This window comes from Ovis aries, chromosome 9 (assembly GCF_016772045.2).
Source record: "Ovis aries strain OAR_USU_Benz2616 breed Rambouillet chromosome 9, ARS-UI_Ramb_v3.0, whole genome shotgun sequence".
Taxonomy (NCBI): domain Eukaryota; kingdom Metazoa; phylum Chordata; class Mammalia; order Artiodactyla; family Bovidae; genus Ovis; species Ovis aries.
In genome coordinates this window covers 29,123,540-29,143,900 of record NC_056062.1, presented here as the reverse complement: position 1 = coordinate 29,143,900, position 20,361 = coordinate 29,123,540, and the positions used below count along the sequence as shown (strand labels likewise).

The 20,361-nt window shown below is 38.6% G+C and overlaps 1 protein-coding gene across 20 annotated transcripts in view; it reads left to right on the top strand.

Moving 5' to 3' along the window:
- Positions 1–558: 558 nt before the first annotated feature.
- FAM91A1 (family with sequence similarity 91 member A1) overlaps positions 559–20,361 on the top strand; it is a 44,124-nt gene continuing 24,321 nt past the window's right edge. For 8 of the 20 annotated variants that reach the window (XM_060393671.1, XM_042254151.2, XM_042254158.2 and 5 more), the window contains exons 1-15: positions 559–866; positions 5,768–5,852; positions 7,021–7,172; positions 8,731–8,788; positions 9,467–9,534; positions 10,200–10,331; positions 11,556–11,646; positions 12,053–12,115; positions 14,616–14,722; positions 15,262–15,300; positions 15,803–15,915; positions 16,350–16,465; positions 17,296–17,408; positions 17,726–17,812; positions 20,209–20,341. In XM_060393671.1, coding sequence (XP_060249654.1) covers positions 795–866; positions 5,768–5,852; positions 7,021–7,172; positions 8,731–8,788; positions 9,467–9,534; positions 10,200–10,331; positions 11,556–11,646; positions 12,053–12,115; positions 14,616–14,722; positions 15,262–15,300; positions 15,803–15,915; positions 16,350–16,465; positions 17,296–17,408; positions 17,726–17,812; positions 20,209–20,341 — 1,429 coding nt within the window. In that variant the 5' untranslated portion in view covers positions 559–794. The remainder of the gene's footprint in view (positions 867–5,767; positions 5,853–7,020; positions 7,173–8,730; positions 8,789–9,466; positions 9,535–10,199; positions 10,332–11,555; positions 11,647–12,052; positions 12,116–14,615; positions 14,723–15,261; positions 15,301–15,802; positions 15,916–16,349; positions 16,466–17,295; positions 17,409–17,725; positions 17,813–20,208; positions 20,342–20,361) is intronic. The other 12 variants (XM_027972916.3, XM_060393674.1, XM_060393677.1 and 9 more) reach the window with 3 other exon arrangements.

The window sequence follows — 20,361 nt, the reverse complement described above, 5'->3', positions numbered from 1 at the left end:
AAAACGAGCATTTGGACCTTTGAAGGAGAGCCCAGTTGTTTCTCTTGCACAAGATGCAACTACCAGGTGGAGATGAAGGATCACTAGCCCTTTGCTCTACCACTCCACTGTGGCGACAGCTGACTTACCCATTCCTTTATGAGCTTGGACCCCTTCCCCCTGGCCTCGGTTCAGGGCTGGCTGTTGGGGGGCCCCCGGGAACCTCACCGCTCTTGCACTTTTTAAAATCGACTATGGCCCCCATCCCAAGTCATTCCTTCTAGGTATCCCACCCAAATGTCTGTAGCCGCCTGCTCCAGGGCCATCCGGGCTCACATTTGGGGAAAGTGGGTCATCCAGCACTGGCACTACAAACCCAATTGATTTATCCAGAGACTGACAGAGGGATACGGGGCGCGCGGACAGGGAGTCACTATCCGGGTACCACCGGCTCCACCTGCCTGGTCCACTCGCATGCAGGGACCTGAGCAGCAGGCCAGCCCCGGCCCCGCCCCTCGGCCCTGCTCCGGCGAGCGGAAGTGACGCACACCCTAAGCCATTTCCGGCCAGCCCGAAACTAGGAAGAAACTTGGAGCCGCCGAGGTGTCCGGCAGCCCCTCTCCGCTGCTCCCGTGCCCCGTGGCCCGGGCCGCGCCGAGCTGTCGGGAGCCCAGGCCATGGGGCAGCCCGGGCCGTCCTCAGTGTGAGGCGCGGGGCCTCCCGCGGGCTCCCTGGACGGGCCGAGGGCGGGCAGGCGGGAGGCGTCGTTCCAGCGGCGATCCCGGCCGCTGCCGCCCCGCCAGGCTCCTGGCATCATGAACATAGACGTGGAGTTCCACATCCGGCACAACTACCCCTGGAGCAAGCTGCCGGCCAACGTGAGGCAGGTACGGAAGCTGCGGACCTGGTCCAGCCCCGCTGCCACCTGCTCGCGCGCCTCTGGGCTCACTCCCGGCCTTGCCCCCGCTAAGGGTCTGGATTTAACCGATCCCAAACCCGCTGGGGAGGGGGGGGCCCTGGGGCCAGAGGGGCAGGATGGGGCTGTTGCGAAATGGGATGGAAACCACAGGATTCGCCTGGCGCCTTCGCACTCGGTCTTCGTTTCACCAGGCACTAGGCTAGACATCTTCGAAACAAATTTGAAACACAGCTCCTGATCTTCAGAACTTGGGGATGGTGGCAAAGGGCCGAGAAACAAATGACTGCGTTACAGGCTGATAGCTGCTCACACGAACCAGCATCATAGTGTAGGGGCGCGCACAGAGGAGGGACTCAGAAACTGGCAATGGAGCATCAGGAGAATGTGTAAGAGAGCTATTTAAAATGGGTTTTAAAAGACAAATAAGAGATAGCTAGAAAAGAGGGGCATTAAAGATTTTCCAACGAGAGAGAAAGTCATTTTGAAAAGCTTAGATGAGCGAAAGCGTGCTTTCACAATCTGGAGGTGGGGCTTGGTTAGGGTTTGGGGGTGGGAGCTGTCAGGGCCGGATTTTGCAGAGTTTTCCTACTTTGTTTTGTTGGGCTTTGTTTTGTTTAGCCTCCCGACAGGTGGGTTTATTAGAGATGTTGCAACAAGAGAGTGACAAGGAGGTTTGGTCTTTTTTTTCCCTCAGAAGTAGTTCTCAAATGCTTGAGAGTCATTTTTACTCAGTTTTGCGGATATCTGTTGAACACCTGCTGTGTACTATGCCTTGTTTGAGGTGTGGGTAATTTGCAGCAGTCAACACAAGGAAAGCCCTGTCTTCATGGAGCTTACATTTTAGAAAAGAAAGACAGTAAACAAATGAGTAAATACATGATACGGGGAGTGGTGGTGAAACTTATGAAGGGAGTGATGAGTGCTGTATAGAAAGCACTGTTTTTCTCTGGCCAGTGGTTGACCTTCAAGTTCCCACCGCGTTACTTGGTTGGGAGTGAAATTCTATTTTCCATTGGTCCTGAACACTGGCATATTTGGAGGGTTTGAGATGGTGGTGGTGATGGTATACAGATTGTTACTTTGCCGCAGCTCTCAGCTTGGGGTCTTAGTTCCAGGCAATGAATAATTTAAGGTTCTGGCAGTGTATCATGTGGCAGAGAAAATGCTTTCACTTCAAGATATCAAAAACACAAGTGGAAAGATAAATTTAAGGAACTCCGAATCCTTGGGTGGCAGTGGCCGCCCTTGTGACATTAATCTTGAACAGGAAGAAGAAAGCTCTAAAGCTGGAGGAATCAGCTTCTCTTGTTAAGCTTGAATGAGGGCCTTGATGGACACTTTCTGTCTTTAGAGTTTTGTGGCATATGGCAAGACAACTGGAAGAACCAGTAAGCCTTTGTTTCCATGTTTACTCTTCCTTTCACAAAAATAAATGTAGCTTGATAGACAAGAGATGGATGATTCCATGATGCCCAACAAATAATCGATCTTAACTAGTGTTGGCAAAGCCTTTCTAAACCTTAGTCACAACTATTAAAAATAATCTCCAAACAGTGTTATAATCTGGTACAAACATGACATTAAATTAAAACTTCTTTTGGTAACATCAATTAAAAGAATTGATATTTTCACTTAGGATAAGCTTCCACTTGTCGAAGGTGTTGCAAAACCCCTCTGTACAAGTTATTTCACGGATTTAGCTTTGCTCTGTTTTCCTAGGTCAGGCTCTACTTTGGTTTACTACATCAGCTTTCTCTCTGGTCTCTTGCCTTCAGAAAAAGACCCTCCTATCCATTCCTCATACTCTACTGGGGTGAGGTTTCTAAAATGCAAACCCAGCCCTTTTACCACTTGTTGCCATAGATTACTTGTTGCTTCTTGAATCCAGATATTAACTCCTCCAGGAATGTTAAAAGACCCTCCTATCCATTCCTCATACTCTACTGGGGTGAGGTTTCTAAAATGCAAACCCAGCCCTTTTACCACTTGTTGCCATAGATTACTTGTTGCTTCTTGAATCCAGATATTAACTCCTCCAGGAATGTTTCCCCGACCTAAATCTAGAGTAGTTGACCCCCAGCACTGTATTTCTTATCTATAGGGCTGTAGTTGTCTTCCAGTAAATATTTCTGGAGTGAAGGAATGATAGCATCAGTTTGAGATTTTTTTCCTGGAGCTAAAGTCAGTTTAAAAATGGGGAATAGTCCTTGTGTGAAAAGAATTTGGGTTTGTGTGTGTGTGTGTGTTAACAGATACTAAGTACTTTGATAAGAGTTTCCATTAAGTTTTGAGGCATTTAATTTGAAAGTGATTGATTTCTGAAAGCTGGGGGAAGGTGATTCAGATTTTTTTTTAATTTTTAAAAATTATTAAAAATTTTAAAAATGTAAATAAGATGAAAGGTTTTTTTATTTGTTGTGAGCTATACTTGACTTCCAAGAATATATTAAAAAGTTGTGGATCACACCATTGTTTGAGGATTTGGGGGGAATTTTTGAGGATTTGAGGATTACTGGTAAAACTATAGGTTTACCAGTACTCATTGTTCAAAACAATTCATAGTTGTTTTATTTGAAGGGAGATTTTATGATGTGGTTCTGTGTGATCCAAGGAGGGTCAATTAAAAAAAAATACTATGTACTTCTTTGAGGGGGGTGCATATTGGGACAGGATTTGTGGAGCAAAAGCTTTAGAAAAAAAATGCGTTTATGCTAATCTGATGCACAGTGGATGTTTTGCAGGCAGTTTCTGTGGCACTCCATCTGTTACAGTTCCTTTTATATGCAGCCCAGCTTCATTTGTCAGACCTGGTTGGAATTTCTGCAGGGTCAGCACTGTCTCAGAGTAAAATGACCTTTCTTTAGTTGCCTCCTATAGAGGCAACAGTGTTTTAAAATGTGAATGGTGGGAAATTTGGGGTAGGAGTGGAAGAGAAGGCAAAGAATCTTTGTGAACATAGCAGTTAATATTTTATGTACCAGGGTAGTGAAGAATAGAATCAGCTTTTAATGTAGCTTTTAGTTATTTGTGTGAGCACACATGTATTGATTAGAACCAGTCATCACTTAATGACTATGGCAAAGACTTAGATGTTTAATAGCTCTGTTCTCTAATTAGCTTACAAATAACAGGGCCCTTATAATTTATGTAAGTGGTTTGATTTACACTTTTTATCCTGGAGTTAACCAGGAACAGAATTTTAAAGGAGGAAAATGGTTGTAAGTTAGGATAAATTAAGGGACTTATTTTGAAACAGAAGAGCAAATCCTCAAGTTTGAGAGTTGTTAAGATTTTAGCAGATTGTCTACTGTGTGAGTGAGTGTGTGTGTGTGTGTGTGTGTGTGTTTTGTGTTCCTTGAGAAAGAGACTTTTATTTAGCAGTAGAGCTAGAGGAGATCCTTTAAAAGTTTTACAGAAAGCCTGGTATTTTGAATCCCCTAAATATCTTCAGTCCTGAGCTCGGCTTTGGGGCTGCATCAGAGACAGAGCAGTTTTCTCTGTGATAAACTTGAACTTCTAACTACCTGTAATGTTAAAGTGGATGAAAATAACGTAAGCACATACATTTCAGCATTTTAGTTTTCTCACTTTATGTCCCTTTTTTCTTAAAATGGTACCAACCAATAGTTCCAGTTATGTACCAGTTAGATGTGGTTCATCTGCCTAATGAAGATGGTCTTAAATGAAAGTGTGTATGTGGACATTTACCTTGACTCTCAAAAACCTATGAGTAAGAAGTATAGTCACTGAATCCTCTAATCTTTCCTGTCATTAATCTCTTCAGTTCAGTAGCTCAGTCGTGTCCGACTCTTTGCGACCCCATGGCTTGCACCACACCAGGCCTCCCTGTGCATCACCAATTCCCGGAGCTTGCTCAAACTCATGTCCATCAAGTTGGTGATTCCATCCAACCATCTCAGCCTCTGTTGTCCCCTTCTTCTCCTGCCTTCAATCTTTCCCAGCATCAGGGTCTTTTCCAGTGAGTCAGTTCTTTGTATCAGGTGACCAAAGTGTTGGAGTTTCAGCTTCAGCATCAGTTCTTCCAATGAATATTCCATTAATCTCTAAGATGTTTTTTATAGTATATTGGAATGATCATGGCTAATAATTAGAAGGGGAATAGCAGTCACATATTAAATGTAGTTTATGGTCTCACATTGAATGTAATGTTAACTCTAATCAGACCAGCTTACACTTTGCTTTCATGAAAAACCAATTTTGAACTTAAAACACTAAGCTCACAGCTAGAAAGTATTTTGCTCATTAAAAAATATATTGGAAATTTAGACAACTCTATTTTCTAGAATTGTCTAAATGTTTTCTAATGAGACCATTAGATGACGTTTTTAAGAAATAATCTTATTTAGAGGTACATTTGAAATATATATTCCTCAGAAATCTTAATTTTTAATAATCATAGCCTTCACCTGTAAGTAGTTATCAGACAGGGATCTGTTCTTAGTGGCCATTCTTAAATTTTAAAAAATGTAAGTGCAAGAAACCATCCATCCCCGTTCACACAAATTGGAAACCGGCAAGAAGGAAATTCTTTATTAGTAAAATTTAGTTTTTTGTTAACTTAAGTGCAGTTATGCTTTCTGACTGCTCTTTAGAGATACACACACACATAAAATACTTTAGATAGTGTCAGTAAATCCTTTTAGAAAGGCAGATTGAAGATAAACACATTGGTTTTTTTGCTCTAATACCATTGCAGAAAAGCTTGTATGATATAATTTAAGAAAACCTTTACTCCGTTCTTGAACTTAGAGATTCCAGGATAAAATTAGGGGGCATGGTATTGAAATTTTAAGGACAGAGAGTACTGTTGGTTTAGTTATTTTAAATCTATTTGAATTTTTTTTTTAGAGTCTTGGAAATTCACAGAGAGAATATGAGAAGCAGGTTGTCCTGTACAGTATCCGCAATCAGTTACGATATAGAAACAACTTAGGTAAGTAGAGCCATTTTTACATTGAGATAGAACTGACTGTTACTGAGTTATTATTTTCATAAATCTATCTTTTCACCATATTTCATAGTACTGAAATCATTTCATGTACAGACTTTGTGGAATTCTATAGTGACCCATTACACGTAACAACAATTTGCATTAGCAAGTAGATTTTTCCTTTTAATTCCAATGAAAATTATTTTTTAGAGTCTTGTTTATAGATTTATTTTACCTGCAGAATACTAATTTTGATTCAGATGTCCTCTTTTTTACTTTATGTGAGAAAATATGCCAGAAAGAATTGCATTTCTTCTTGATTTTTGACTTTGAGTGTTTTGTTTTGTTTTGTTTTCTGTAAATTTTCCAAATAATGTAACTTTAATGAAGCCTCTTTCTATAATAATTGGAACAAATTTTAAACATAATTGGTTCCATTTTTTTTAACTTCTCTTTTTTAATGTTTGCCTTTTTTAAAAAAAATTTTACTTTACTTTACAATACTGTATTGGTTTTGCCGTACATTAACATGAGTCCGCCACGTGTGTACACGTGTTCCCAATCCTGAACCCCCTTCCACCTCCCTCCCCATAATGTTTGCCTTTTATTTGTCAGATTATTCTGTTGCCCTGCTGATCTTCCCTCCCATTTGTTGCTCTTATTTTAAACATAGTATTTCAGAGAGAGGTTTTCTATGTGAAGTGTGTATTCTGTGGAACTCAGAGGTCTTTTTACATTTAAAGCACCAAAGACCAGCAGATAATTTTTTAAAATAAACTTGATTTCACAGAAAGCTGCCATTCAGATTGGCTGTTTTGTAAAGTATCATAGTAAGGGATTGGACAGTTTATAGCTTATGTTTTGGGCGGGGGAGACAGTCCATGCTTGCTTCTTTGCTTTCTGATTTGTTAAGAATTCCTTTTGTACTTACCTGTCCCGTTATGCACTTTACTTACATTCTGTGACGTCTGTTTCTTGTGCTGGAATTGTTTCTTTGTTCCAGCTTAGGTGGTTTTATTTGTTCTCTTTCAGTTTACATATTTTTAATTAATACCAGCTTGTAAAGAATTTAACATTGCATTTACAATACTAACTTGTAAAGAATTTAACATTGCATTTACTAGTAAGACGTCAAATAAAACTGGAGAATTTCCCTTTGTCTCCCTCCCAGTTAAACACGTCAAGAAAGATGAACGCAAGTACTATGAGGAACTGTTGAAGTACAGTCGCGACCATCTCATGCTGTACCCTTACCATTTATCAGACATCATGGTGAAAGGCCTAAGGATAACACCATTCTCATATTATACTGGGATCATGGAGGTGAGTTTGCAGGATGTATGAATCAGGGGAGGGGTGAGACTTCACGTCACGGACACTTTGTGGATGATGACCAGCTTTGTGGCACCCAGCCACAGTGGACATTGTTTCTGAACTGATAGTGTAAAAAGGACAGTCGTTTACAAGGCAACTGTTGTGCTCCAAGTAGTTGTGCTTAGCAGTGTTTTCACAGTGGGAAGGTATCTGTTCTTATTCTGTGTTCTTGAAGATGCTGTTGACCCCTTGTGCTGTTGTAGGTTAATCAGTCATTTATGTTAGCACAGTTTGTATAAAATTCATTGCTTTTAATGCATGGTTAAGGTTGAGAATGTGGCTGACAGAATTGAACATTAAGCTCTGAAGCTTAATGTATTTAGCTATTTGCTAACTGTAGAAAGAATCATTGATGATATAGACTCAACATTATATAATGCATGTGTCAGAAGACTAGAAATATATTACTGGTTGTGGCTGCTAATCTTTCTGTGATTATTAACTTTTAGATGTTAGCCTTTTTCCAAAGGCAGTGTTTCAGCTTGTGTTGAATAGCCTTAAGTACTAGTTCATATACTGCTTTTAAGGGAGCTTTATGTAAAGATGGGCAGTATTTATCTGGTATTCATTGATGATTTAATTCTGTTTGAGTGCTGCTGTTCTGGGCTCACTAGCCTCTTGAAGAGCAGAGGGCACATAGAACTGAAGAAGCTGGGTGCCTGCAGGATAAGGCTGCCTTCACAGGAGCTCCCCCTACTTGTCTTCTTAAGCCCCCTTTTCAAGGCACTGCTACCGCCCCGTGTCTCCTGTGTGTCCCTGTTTTGGAGGAAATACAAAGTAAAGGTTGTGGCCTGGCAGCTGAGTTTCTGTCAGTCCCTTTCCCTGGAACCAGTGCAGCATAAAGAAGGTGGCAGCTGAGCAGTGTGTAGAATAGTTGTTGCTGTCTCTCTGATTATTTTCCTGGTGTTGTCCACAGGTTTAGGGGAGATAACAGAGCGAGATTTTGTCCCAGTTTCCAGCTCTTAGTTGCATCCATATGCTTGCTGTTCTCTGGTTTCTGTTCTTAAACCACTGGGTATAACTCCTGGGTTGAAAACGGTCTTATCCCCACAGTAAACAGCTGGTTTATTACTGGAGAAACAGATGAGGGTTGGAAGAAGCCAGATACTGACTGTGTCTGAGTTGCTGGTTGTGACTTGGAGGAGCAAAGACTCCTTAGTCGTTAGGTCTTTGTTGGCAGCGCTGTGACCCACTGTCAGGCCTTCTCTTGGGATTCTCTCTTGCCCTGGGGTAGGAGTCTAGGATCAGGTTTGAAGTGTGAAGTGAGCTCGAAGGGAGGTATTCCTTGCATAGCCTCTGCAGGGCAGAGGTTGCAGGGCAACTGTCTAGGCTTCGTAGCGCTGTGAGGAACCCAGAGCTGAGAGCCTGACCTTCAGATCTTAGACAAGAGACCACGTGGTCTGTGCCGCTGTGTGACCTGTGTGCACTGGGTTGCCAGACTCTGATCTCAGTGTTTTGTGTAAGGACATTTGCATTTATCATTTACTTTTTTTTTTCTTTTTAAAAGGACATTATGAACAGTGAGAAAAGTTATGATTCATTGCCCAATTTCACTGCTGCTGACTGTAAGTATTGCTCTGAGCCAGGTAATGGTTAGTGTCTGTGCTCTTGTCTGTGTTGTAAGGTGTGCATTTTAACGTGAAGGATGAGAACATAAGCAAGATTCTTGATAATTTTATCAGGTGGTTTAAGTCAAGTATGAGATTTAGTTTTAAATGTCTAAGAGAGGGATATTTTGGAGTGGAGGAATCAGACAAATGGGACTAGTCTTTTTCTAGAGAGTCAAGTTCCTTTTCATACTTGGGCTATGGTGTACACTAAATGAGGAAGAAAATTCACTCACAGTATTTTTGCAGCACAGTACATGGTTTTTACTAACAAAATTCGCTGCTTTTTAAAATTATACTTATTTTAATGAAGTGTGTCTATTTGAAATGTGACAGTTCTGTTGTGTTAAGAAGAAACTTTTGCTGAGAAGTACATTTTGACTTCCTGGAATTCGGAGGACTTCTGCTTTGAAATCTTTTTCTCATTTAGCATTGTCAAAAGTGTCAGCATGAATTTATCTCTCCCAATTGGTTCCTCTGTATTTCGTTTGAAGACTTCTTTTTAATTTGATCCTAATTGTCAGTAATAATCAAAAGAAAAACGAAAGTCAAAAGGTTTTTTCCTAGTAAGCTTGTGTGTGTACTGACTTTTCAAGATGTATTAAATGATTTTAAAAGAAAGACTCTTTCTTTTAGGTCTAAGGCTTCTTGGCATAGGAAGAAACCAATACATTGATCTGATGAATCAGTGCAGATCATCAAAAGTAAGCTAGTTGTTTCTCTTTCTCATTTCTTGTCCCTCTTATCACACAGTCTTGTTAAATTTTTAAGTAGTAGAAATAATGAATTTTGATTTTTTTTTGGATCAAATAAAGTATGCTTAATATAGAAATAATACAACAACAAGTCATCAGTGTCTCTAGGTTATAGCTTAAGTGCTTATTGAATTTAAAATCTTTAAGGCATAGGACACTTCATTTATTTTTAAAAACCTGCTCCATTGATCTTCTAAGTCATTCCACCCCCAGGGTTCAGTTTATGAGTGAAATTGATACACATTTTCACCTGGGTTTCTTTTGAATATCTGGATTTAGATTTAGATTTAATGATAGTGTTTTGAAGTAATTTATTTTGAAATAATTTAAGAATGACTTTCTCCATTCAGTATATCTAAAATATGTTAAATTTTAAAACATGAGAATTTTAAAAGGTATTTAGCCTGTTAGAGAAGGAAATGGCAACCCACTCTAGTGTTCTTGCCTGGAGAATCCCAGGGATGGGGGAGCCTAGTGGGCTGCCATCTATGGGATTGCATAGAGTCAGACACGACTGAAGTGACTTAGCAGCAGCAGCCTGTTAGAAATGATCTTGTTATAGTATGATTAATAAAAAAGAAAATAGTAATTTTAGATTGATTGCAAATTCTCAGATATTTGAACCATTGCAGAAATTTTTCAGAAGGAAAACGGCGCGTGATCTTTTACCAGTAAAGCCAGTGGAAATTGCCATAGAGGCCTGGTGGGTGGTGCAGGCTGCATATATCACGGAAGATGACATCAAGGTAGGTATCTTTAAAACATTTTTATTTTTAAAAATTATATTTAACTATAGTTGCAGAAGTCTTTTTGAAACGTGACACTATTTAGTGTTCCTGAAGGAAATTAAACTTAAATTCAAAATTGTAAATGATCTCAGTAGGCGAGATTATCGGTACATTTCGAAAACACTCTTTATTAATGAGGGAGACTTGATGTGGTTCTTGTACGGTCATCTGGGGATTTAATTAGATGGACGTTTCATGTACAGTTGACATGATGCTGCAACTAGCAGCAGTAACATTGATAACACTTTTGAGTGCTTGGTGTGTGCTCAGGGTGCCAGACACTGTTCCAAGTGCCTTTTATACTGTCTCATTTGACTCGCATAACAACCCCAATGGTGTGGGGTTGTTTGTAGCCTATTTCACATGTGAGGAAGATGAACACAGAGAAGTGAAGTAATGACTCCAGTCACAGTAAAGTCCAGGGTTTTAAATCGGACAGTTTGCTGTGCTCTTAAATCACTGTTGAAATGCTATACTCAAGTGTTAGGTGCTTGATAGAGCACTAAGGTCAGGATCAAGGGAAATGCTGTTTGCAGTGGTCAGACCACATTTGTTACAAGCTGTATACGTTTAAGAAGAGATGCTGATTTAGAGGAAGGAGGTGGAGCAGTGGATGAGGTGCCTAGAGACCAGTCATATCCCTGTGGTTGAAGGAATTAAGTGAGCATGTGGACTTCTTTTTAATTTGCATTTTATTTTACTTCCAAGGACAGAATAAATCCAGTGAGAGCAAGGCTTAGAAATTCTGCTTCAGTGCATTTACTTTCAATTAAGATATCAGATTGTTTCATAAGATAGTGGTCTTGTCACTGATAATAATCCTGTGGCATGTGAATTAGCTTTTGATTTGAGAGATTCAGAATCAGTATGTGGATCAGATTCCAGTTCAAAAAGGGTGAATGAATATTAGTATTTATTAGTGAACATGTTATTTATCAGCAAGTATTAGCACTTAAAATTACTTTGTTTTGTGAGTTCTGTTGGTAGCATACTTTGGCACCTTAGTTGATGGTTATGTGCATAGCCTTTTCTGTTTGAATTCTAGAGTAAAGAATGAATATAACAGGTAGTTCATATAATTAATGACATATAATCATTGGTTTAAACGTCAGTAGATTTGAGGAGACTTATCAATTAGTTAATTTGGACAGAACTTAATTGAAAATATTTTGCTTTTCCTAGATATGCACTTTGCCTGAGAAATGCGCTATTGATAAGATCATTGATGCAGGCCCTCAACTCTCTGGATCACTAGATTACAATGTAGTCCATAGTAAGTGGTTAGTAGAAATGGTCTTCTGTCAACATAAAAACTTATTTTAAGCCATCAACAATTAGCAGCAATTATTTATCAATTAGATAAGAATAGTAATGTTTCCTAAGGCGTGGTATTGTTTGAAATGTGGCCTTTGTCCATTGTTTTCCAGTGTGGCTGTAATTAGTCACACAGATTAGAAATTTATGTGAATGAATCATAAGAAAAATTTTGCAGTTCTGAGCATTTGAGGGAAACCAAGATTTTGAAAGCTTTGATAATTTTTTTCTTCTGTCTTATCTTTTTCACATACCATTAAGTTGTAAGACTCTTTCTGGAAAATCAAGAATAAAGTTTTTATTTTATTTTTTTAACTACTAATGTTTACTGTTTCATCTAAAACGAGATACTTTTGCTTCTATAGGTTTATATAACAAAGGATTTGTTTATCTGGATGTACCAATCTCTGATGACAGTTGCATAGCAGGTGAGTATGTGGTAATATTTCTCAGTGTTTTTTGAATGACTGCTAGGTGCTGGGCACTGTATCACCCTCATAAGTTAGACACACATCATCCTGGGATCTTTGGGTTAGAATTTTTCAAAGAAAACCGTTTCTTCCTCATTACATTACAGCACACTGTGGTGATTTTACTTAAATTCCTTCTTTTTATTTTTATCTTATGGTGTAAACACTGTATTAAAATAGAAATCCAAGGTAAATTTCTTAAAATCCTAAATCAAATCTGTCTTTATAAATTTATGTCACCTTTTAAACCTTGTTCACTGCGTAAGTTTCTACATTATTCAGTAATATCATAGAGTTGTATGTTGTTCATTTTTACCAGACATATCTGTGTCTTATTTTTTCATGTAATGACTGTCTTTTTTGGCTTATCTCTTCCTCCCTTCTTCACTCCCTCCCCAAGTTAAATCAATATTAAGACCCTTGTATATTTCAGTTTGGGGCTTCCCAAGTGGCTCAGTGGTAAAAAAATCCTCCTGCCAGTGCAAGAGACACAGGTTTGATTGGAGAAGGAAATGGTAACCTGCTCCAGTATTCTTGCCTGGGAAATCCCATGGACAAAGGAGCCTGGTGGGCTACAGTCTGTGGGGCTGCAAAAGAGACACCACTTGGCAACTAAACAAACGAACAGGAACAGCAGTGTTTCAGTTTACTAAATCATTACTCTGTTGCTGGTTATTTAGATCATTTCCTTATTTATCTGTTTTGGTGATGTGGTTAACATCTTTGAACACAGTAGAGCTTTTTTTCTATAGGTTAGATTTCTTACCAATTTGTAGAAGCACTTGTTACATTAAGGTTATGTGTTGTAAATGTGTTTTCCATCATATCTTTTAGCTATTCTTGTTTGTGATATCATCTGCATTCTAAGATATTTGTATAATCAAATATATAAAGAGTCAAAAAATTTCAGGAACCTTACTGTTAACCACTGAGTGATAGGGCTTATTACAGAAACACTCCCTCACATCAAGTGGTCATGCTTCAGTGTGTCCTGACCTTTATGTTTTATTTGTATTTACATGTGTTTATGCCCAGGCCTTCCTTGTCCTTTATTTTTTTTAAAAATAATTTTCTTTGCTATTTTCAGGTATTTTTCTTTACTTTTATTAATGTCTTTTTGAGTAGGCAATAATTAGGATTATAAAATCCTAAACTTACAAAAGAGTATAAAAACACCTGCTTCTGATGCCTGCCCTGAGTTACTCAGTTTCTCTTGGCCACTACTGCTAAGTTGCCTATATACTCTCTCAAAAACATACTATGCACAAATATATATATATCCTTTTTTGTGTGATTTTATTCTTACATAGATGGTATATCAAACGCATGCTTTGCTTTTTTAACTTAATATATATTGAAGACTATTCTATATCTCTTTATGTAGAGATAAAGAATTTCTCATTCTTTTTGCCCAAATGTAAATTGCGTATTTCCAATCTCTTAGTGCCTTGGTTTCTTCATCTCTAAGATAGGGTATAGTTTTTAACAACTCTTGATATTAAGAGGATTAAGTGAATTTGTATATATAAAGCAGCTAGAAGTATAGTCTGGCATTTAGTAAGCATTCAGTAAGTTTTGATACTTCTTATTCACCTAGTTGATAGTGTAGGAAAAGAGTTAATTATATTGAAAAAATGGTGAATATTGCTGAAATATTTCTAAAAGGAAACTTTTGATCCTTAACAGTTCTTGGGTGATTAGAAATATGGGTAGCACCAAACCAGAAAATGCCATGAGACAGAGCTGTGACTTGGGTAGCCTACTCTGATGTGTACGTTGTGGTTCTTCACAGTGTCTTCATTTTGCTCACTTGAGTTTTGTCTTACAGCTCTCTCTTGGGAATACTTTTAGGTTTTGGGTGTAGTGAGGTAGTGTTAGGGTCAGAGGACACAGGGACACCAAATCCTCCTGTGATCTAGGCACACATCTTCCCATATGTGTGGCAGTCACACATAGGAGTTTCTCCTTTTGTCAGGATGGAACAGGGATGATGGGAGGAGGACGAGCTGATACTTTCTGTCCTCCTGGTTTTGTACAGCATGGCGGCTCGCAGCCCTTGTTTCTCAGCTTCAGACCAGGCATCCTGCTGCCTAAGACCAATCAAAAACATACCCTTGGCAGGCTTCTGCATTCTGAAGCAACCACAGTCCCCCTTGCCTTTCTACTGAGTCCACACCTGTATGCACTTCTCTGCCTGAGTAATGCTGAGCGGTCCCTGGGGGTGAAATTACTTTTATGGATTTATGCTGTGCCATCAGAGTCTACTAAGTGTAGATAGCATTTGTATATGACCTTTACTTAGGGAGTTTTAGAAAAACTTGCAGTGGAGTTGATACAATGAGTCAAAAGCTGAATTCATTTCCTAAGTTGGAGGTCTCTTTTTGAATAGATATTTGAATTGAACTTTCTTCTTTTATAAAATTAAATCGCTGAGAAACATCTATTTTGTTTATTTTAGTTCCTCCTCTTGAAGGTTTTGTAATGAATCGAGTGCAAGGTGACTATTTTGAAACTCTGCTCTATAAGATATTTGTGTCAATAGATGAGCATACTAATGTTGCAGAGGTAAGTGTGATGGCATCTTATGAAAGAGTTTAGCCTCAAGATTATAAAGTAAGTTTGTGTAAAGTGGAGAAAATTATTTAATGATATAACTAAAATATTTAAAAAATCCATACATGGTTAGATCTTAGACTATTAATATACTTAAGTTACTATTCTTAAGTTACTTCCTGCATATGTATATAGTTATAATTTGGTTGAATAACTTTATATGACTTTATAGTAAAAGCATTGTAAACGATCTAGAATTTTTTCATTTTAAATGAGAAAATTAAAGCTAAGTAATTCTAATTAAAATTCTAATTAAAGTAGCTCAAGTAATTATAATTCATGCTAAGTTGTTAGGGTCACTGCCTGGATTTGTACTACTCTAAGTATCTTAAAGATATGGAAAGAAGAAAATTCTGCTTACCAAATTTATTCAGTATTTCCATTATTAATAATTTAAATTTTGCTGATGATGGAGAAGTTATCTGTAACTGTTTATTATGATATACTGATAATTCTTAGGATGTAAAATAATTTTTAGTTTTATTTTCCAGCTTGCAAATGTTCTTGAGATAGACCTGTCTCTGGTTAAGGTATGTAATTTTCCTACTCTTTTTCACTTGTGTTACGAGCACTGAATGGATTATAGATTTTTGTCTTGATATTGAGAAGCGGAAGCAGTGAGATGCTTATTAGCTGTCAGAGGAAGTAGAGCAAAGCAAGACCAGAACCCTGAAGCAGTATCCCACCCCAGGGAGTGAAAGCTGTCCTCACCTGTCTCTGCCCAGCAGGGAGCAGCCTGACCAGTGCCTTGTAATGAAGTCACAGTGTCTTGCAGTGACGTCAGTTAAAGCAACAACTCCTGCTTCTTGCGGGGTGGATCTAGGGAGGGCCAAGCCAGAGGTTGGAAGCTTTCCTTCTGTCTATGTGGAGATTTTAGGGGAAGACCAGGCCTACTGAAATATTTTTTTCTGGCTACAGGATGAAGATATTTGAGGATCTCTATAAATGTAATCCATAATAGTTTTTTTTTGTCTACAGACATTCTGACGTCTGGTTTATTTCAGATACTTGTTTCCTTTATATTCCTTTTAGAATGCTGTATCAATGTACTGCCGATTGGGGTTTGCCCACAAGAAAGGACAAGTAATAAATTTGGACCAGCTTCATTCATCGTGGAAGAATGTTCCATCCGTAAACAGATTAAAGTAACTCATTTATTTAGTATGAGAATTTTTTGTTTTGGGGAAAAAAATACAATTTTATGTACAAAATTTTATTTATTCAGCAGATTGAACCCTGTGTATTAGTGGTGTTTAATCTTGTGTGTTTTGGAATTTTTTTAGAATCTGGTGAAAACTGACACTTGCCCTAGAGAAAAGCTCATAGCTCATAGCTCATAGCTCATATATGTTACATATAAATTTAAAATGTTCTCAGATTCTCTGAAGCTTGTCCATGGTTTTAGTTAAGAACCTTTGCTGGGGGTGCAGAATATTTTAGGGCTACATCCCAGTTTGGGGCCTGAGTATAAGAGTGGATTTATGTGAATGTTTGTAACCTCAGTACTGACTTCGGTGGCTGTTTTTGTATATGGTCATCTATGTGGTTTTTCAGACGTGACTGTTTTCTTCATCAACAGGAGTACTTTAGATCCACAGAAGATGCTCCTGTCGTGGGATGGCGGGGAAAGTAGGAGCCCCGTACAGGAAGCTTCATCGGCTACTGACACGGATACAAACAGTCAAGAAGACCCAGGTTAGCTGTGACTCAGCAGGAGCCTGTCTGTAAATAAGCCGTGTGTCTGCACATACACTCATAAGGCTAACTCTCCAGGCTTAACGGTTAATTTGTGATTTGGTCTGGATTTTCCTCTCTCAGTATGTATCTTTGAGTACTTACCCATATGCTGCCAGATCTTAGGGGTATAAAATTGATAGAAAATACAATAGTTTCCTTCTAAAAACTGAGTCTGGAGAATGTAGCCGTAAGAACCACCATGGCGTGAGAGGCACTGTGGTGTTTGTGGGGAGCAAAGAGGAAGAGCCCTCGTTCTGCCCATAGGGGCTTAGGGAGCCTTTGTGGAGAAGATGGTATTGGGGCTGAGAACGACTAAGAGAGTGCCAGCTGGCGACTGCAGGAAGACCGTCGCAGGAAGGCCTCTAGGTACAGAGGGGGACAAAGCATAGTGGATGAGGGGCTCGCACGTGCTTGTGTGGGGAGAGGAGAAGGGCACAATCAAGTGGCTTCTATTCCTGCCCTTGGTAGCTCTGTTCCCTGGGCCCGGCGACTTGTCTACAGAGGTTAAGCTAGGTAGTCATTTGATCTGACAGTGATCAAGTCTTGGTTTATTATTGACTTTCAGAAAATTTACTGCACAAGTGAATGTCTTAAAAAAAATTTTTTTTTTCTTTCTCTATGTTGGAGATAAGGTAGAATTGAGACCTCTTATGACTTACAGTATTGCCTATATTATGTACTTTTGATTATTAAATAAACCTGAAATGAAATACATTCTCACTCCAAATGATAAGTAATAAACAGTTTTCATTTTATTGATTTTTAAACTATGATTTTTATCCCCCCAGCAGATACAGCCAGTATAAACAGTTTGAATCTGTCTACAGGATACACAAAGCGTATCGCGTTCCTATTTGACTCAACACTTACTGCCTTTTTAATGATGGGAAACCTTTCACCAGTAAGTCAAATTCTTATTGAAATATGAAAATGTTCAACAGTTAGATACATAATAATTCAGTGTTCTTATATCTTTTTTTTAGTACCAAATTTATTCCTGAAAATGCAGCCAGCTTTGTTTTATATTCTTTAGAGGAGTGTGGCAGCTTTTTAGTGAGGGCTGCTTTTGTAATTAGAAGAATCAACTCTTTATGCACACTTGAGGTTAAATATATTGGAAAGCATAGTATCAAGATAAGATGCTTAGCACTCAGGGAAAGTTAGAACATATTAATAAATAAAGTACATTTCAGTTTTGTTATTGTTTCTTTATTGCAGAATTTGAAAAGCCATGCAGTCACAATGTTTGAAGTTGGCAAACTCTCCGATGAGTCTCTGGACAGCTTTCTTATTGAACTAGAAAAGGTAAATCTAGGTGGCTTATGGGATGTCAGGGTGTTTGGACTCTTTTCTTGCTTGATAAAACATCAGTTGTTGGTTATGTAGGTTTTTGGTATATTCTTGCTCATTCCTACCTCATTCCCACCCTAATACTGTGGCAGTCGTTTATTTTTAAACATATTGAGTAGATGAATGAATTTTGTGATTTTAAAAGAGTCATTTATCTCATCTAAGCTCCTAGCATAATTTGACTTAATGAAGAAATGGGGTGCAGAAATCATAAAGTCTATGTGCAGTTTCTATGCACTTTTCTGAAATAGCCTTTATTTATTTATTTTTTTTCATCATAACTTTAAAAATCTACTCTTAAGCAATTTTATTTGAAATTTTTGTTCCACTTAGTCTGGAACAATGTCCCTGGGTATCATATTTATGTCCACTCTCACTATCCATTTTAGCATCTTGAAGACTTCAGCCATATTTGTTTTTAACCATCTTTTCCCCGTGAGTACAGCCGAGTTTTCCTTAACTCTAAATCTTGATCGCCTTTTCGGTGTGTTTCATTCCCTGAGTATTTTATTCTGTCCTCTGCTTCTTTAAGCAAGTAGTTTGTATGTCTAATCTCTTCCTTGACTAATAATTTCTGTACCTTCCTTGCTTTGGTGATGAACTCATGTATGTTTAGAGAATGTTTGGTAATTTTGTACTTTATATCTAAAAAAAAAAAAAACAAAAACCCAAAAACCACCAATGACATTTTTCCTCCCCACCTTCTCCATAGGATTTTTACTCTTTTAGTGTCTGAGATGATCCTTGTTATGAATTTATCTCCTTAACTTTTATCTTTATATTTTCACTATTTCCTCAATGCTTTTAATATCTTGTTTAGCCCCATTTCTTATTGTGTATCATCTTTTCCAGTAAATTTTTTATATTCTAGCACATATTAACATGTTTTCCAGATTTTTATTTTTCTCACCTCAGCTGGTCTTTTATCAAGTACAGCAAATTGGAAGATCTCTTTTACGCTTTATGTATCTATTTTCTTTTTTACCACATAGACATTCTTAGAAAAGCCCTTCAGTCTGAAGTTTAGTTTTTAAAAGTAGTTTCTTAGCTGTTTTTTAAGAAGCTTCATCTTGATCTAACTTAATTGGCTGATCTTGTTAATGTAATACAAATATAATTAGTTATTTCCCCTTGTAGACCTGGCCTTCCATTTTCTCTGCTGCTTCTGGAATGTGTGTGCTTTTACATATTAAACAGGTGACTGACTCAGTGTCAGAAGACCATGCATTAAAATGTAAACCCAGTGAAGGCAGGAGTTCTGTCCACTCCTCTGTCCTTACATCCTAAAGCGGTCATAGCACAGAACAGGGGCTCAGTGAATCCTTGTTGAGTGATTTAAAGCTGTGTGTTCAGCGATACGGAACAGCTGTATTGAGTCACATGCTCTGTTGTCCCTTGCAGAGTTGTGAACAGGGTGATGAAATGGTGGCATCATTGGTGACCATGGATTAGACTACTTTTTGAGACAAAGCAGAATATACAGATCTTAGAGTTTCTTTTGAGCACCCTGTTTGAATCATATATGGAACATATAATGTTATGATTTGGCATTACTTTGTTGTTAAAGTTGTTTTACTTGTTGGGGTAATTTCTGTCACCTTCCAAAGTGTAGTCAAATGGAAGCTCAACTAAGATTGAGGTTAATATGTGTTTCAGTATTGCCTGGGCAAATTTCTGATTGGCTGATTTTTCAGTTCAGTTCAGTCGCTTAGTTGTGACTGACTCTTTGTGACCCCGTGGACTGTAGCACGCCAGGCTTCCCTGTCCATCACCAACTCCTGGAGCCTGCTCATGTCCATCGAGTCAGTGATGCCATTGCAACCATCTCATCCTCTGTCATCCCCTTCTCCTGCCTTCAATCTTTCCCAGCATCCGGGTCTTTTCCAATGAAACAGTTCTTCACATCAGGTGGCCAAAGTATTGGTGTTTCAGCTTCAGCATCAGTCCTTCTAAGGAATATTCAGTACTGATTCCCTTTAGGATTGACTGGTTGGATCTCCTTGCAGTCCAAGAGACTCTCAAGAGTCTTCTCCAGCACCACAGTTCAAAAGCAGCAATTCTTCAGTGCTTGGCTTCCTTTATAGTCCAACTCTCACATCTGTACATGACTGTTGGAAAAACCATAGCTTTGACTAGATGGACCTTTGCTGGCAAAGTAGTGTCTCTGGTTTGTAATATACTGTCTAGGTTGGTCATAGCTTTTCTTCCAAGGAGCAAGCAGAAAACTAACTTCACAGTATGAAAAGGCTGATTTTTTAATAATGTCTAAATATTTCTACCTTATGGTTGTAAACTAGCATGAATGGCATGGGAGTGGTTTTTGTTGCAACCCGTACATTCTCTTGTTTCAGGTTCAGAGCACTGGTGAAGGGGAAGCACAGAGGTACTTTGACCATGCGCTCACTCTGAGGAACACAATACTGTTCCTGCGTCATAATAAAGATCTAGTTGCTCAGACTGCACAGCCAGACCAACCCAGTTATGGTATGATAAATATACTCGAT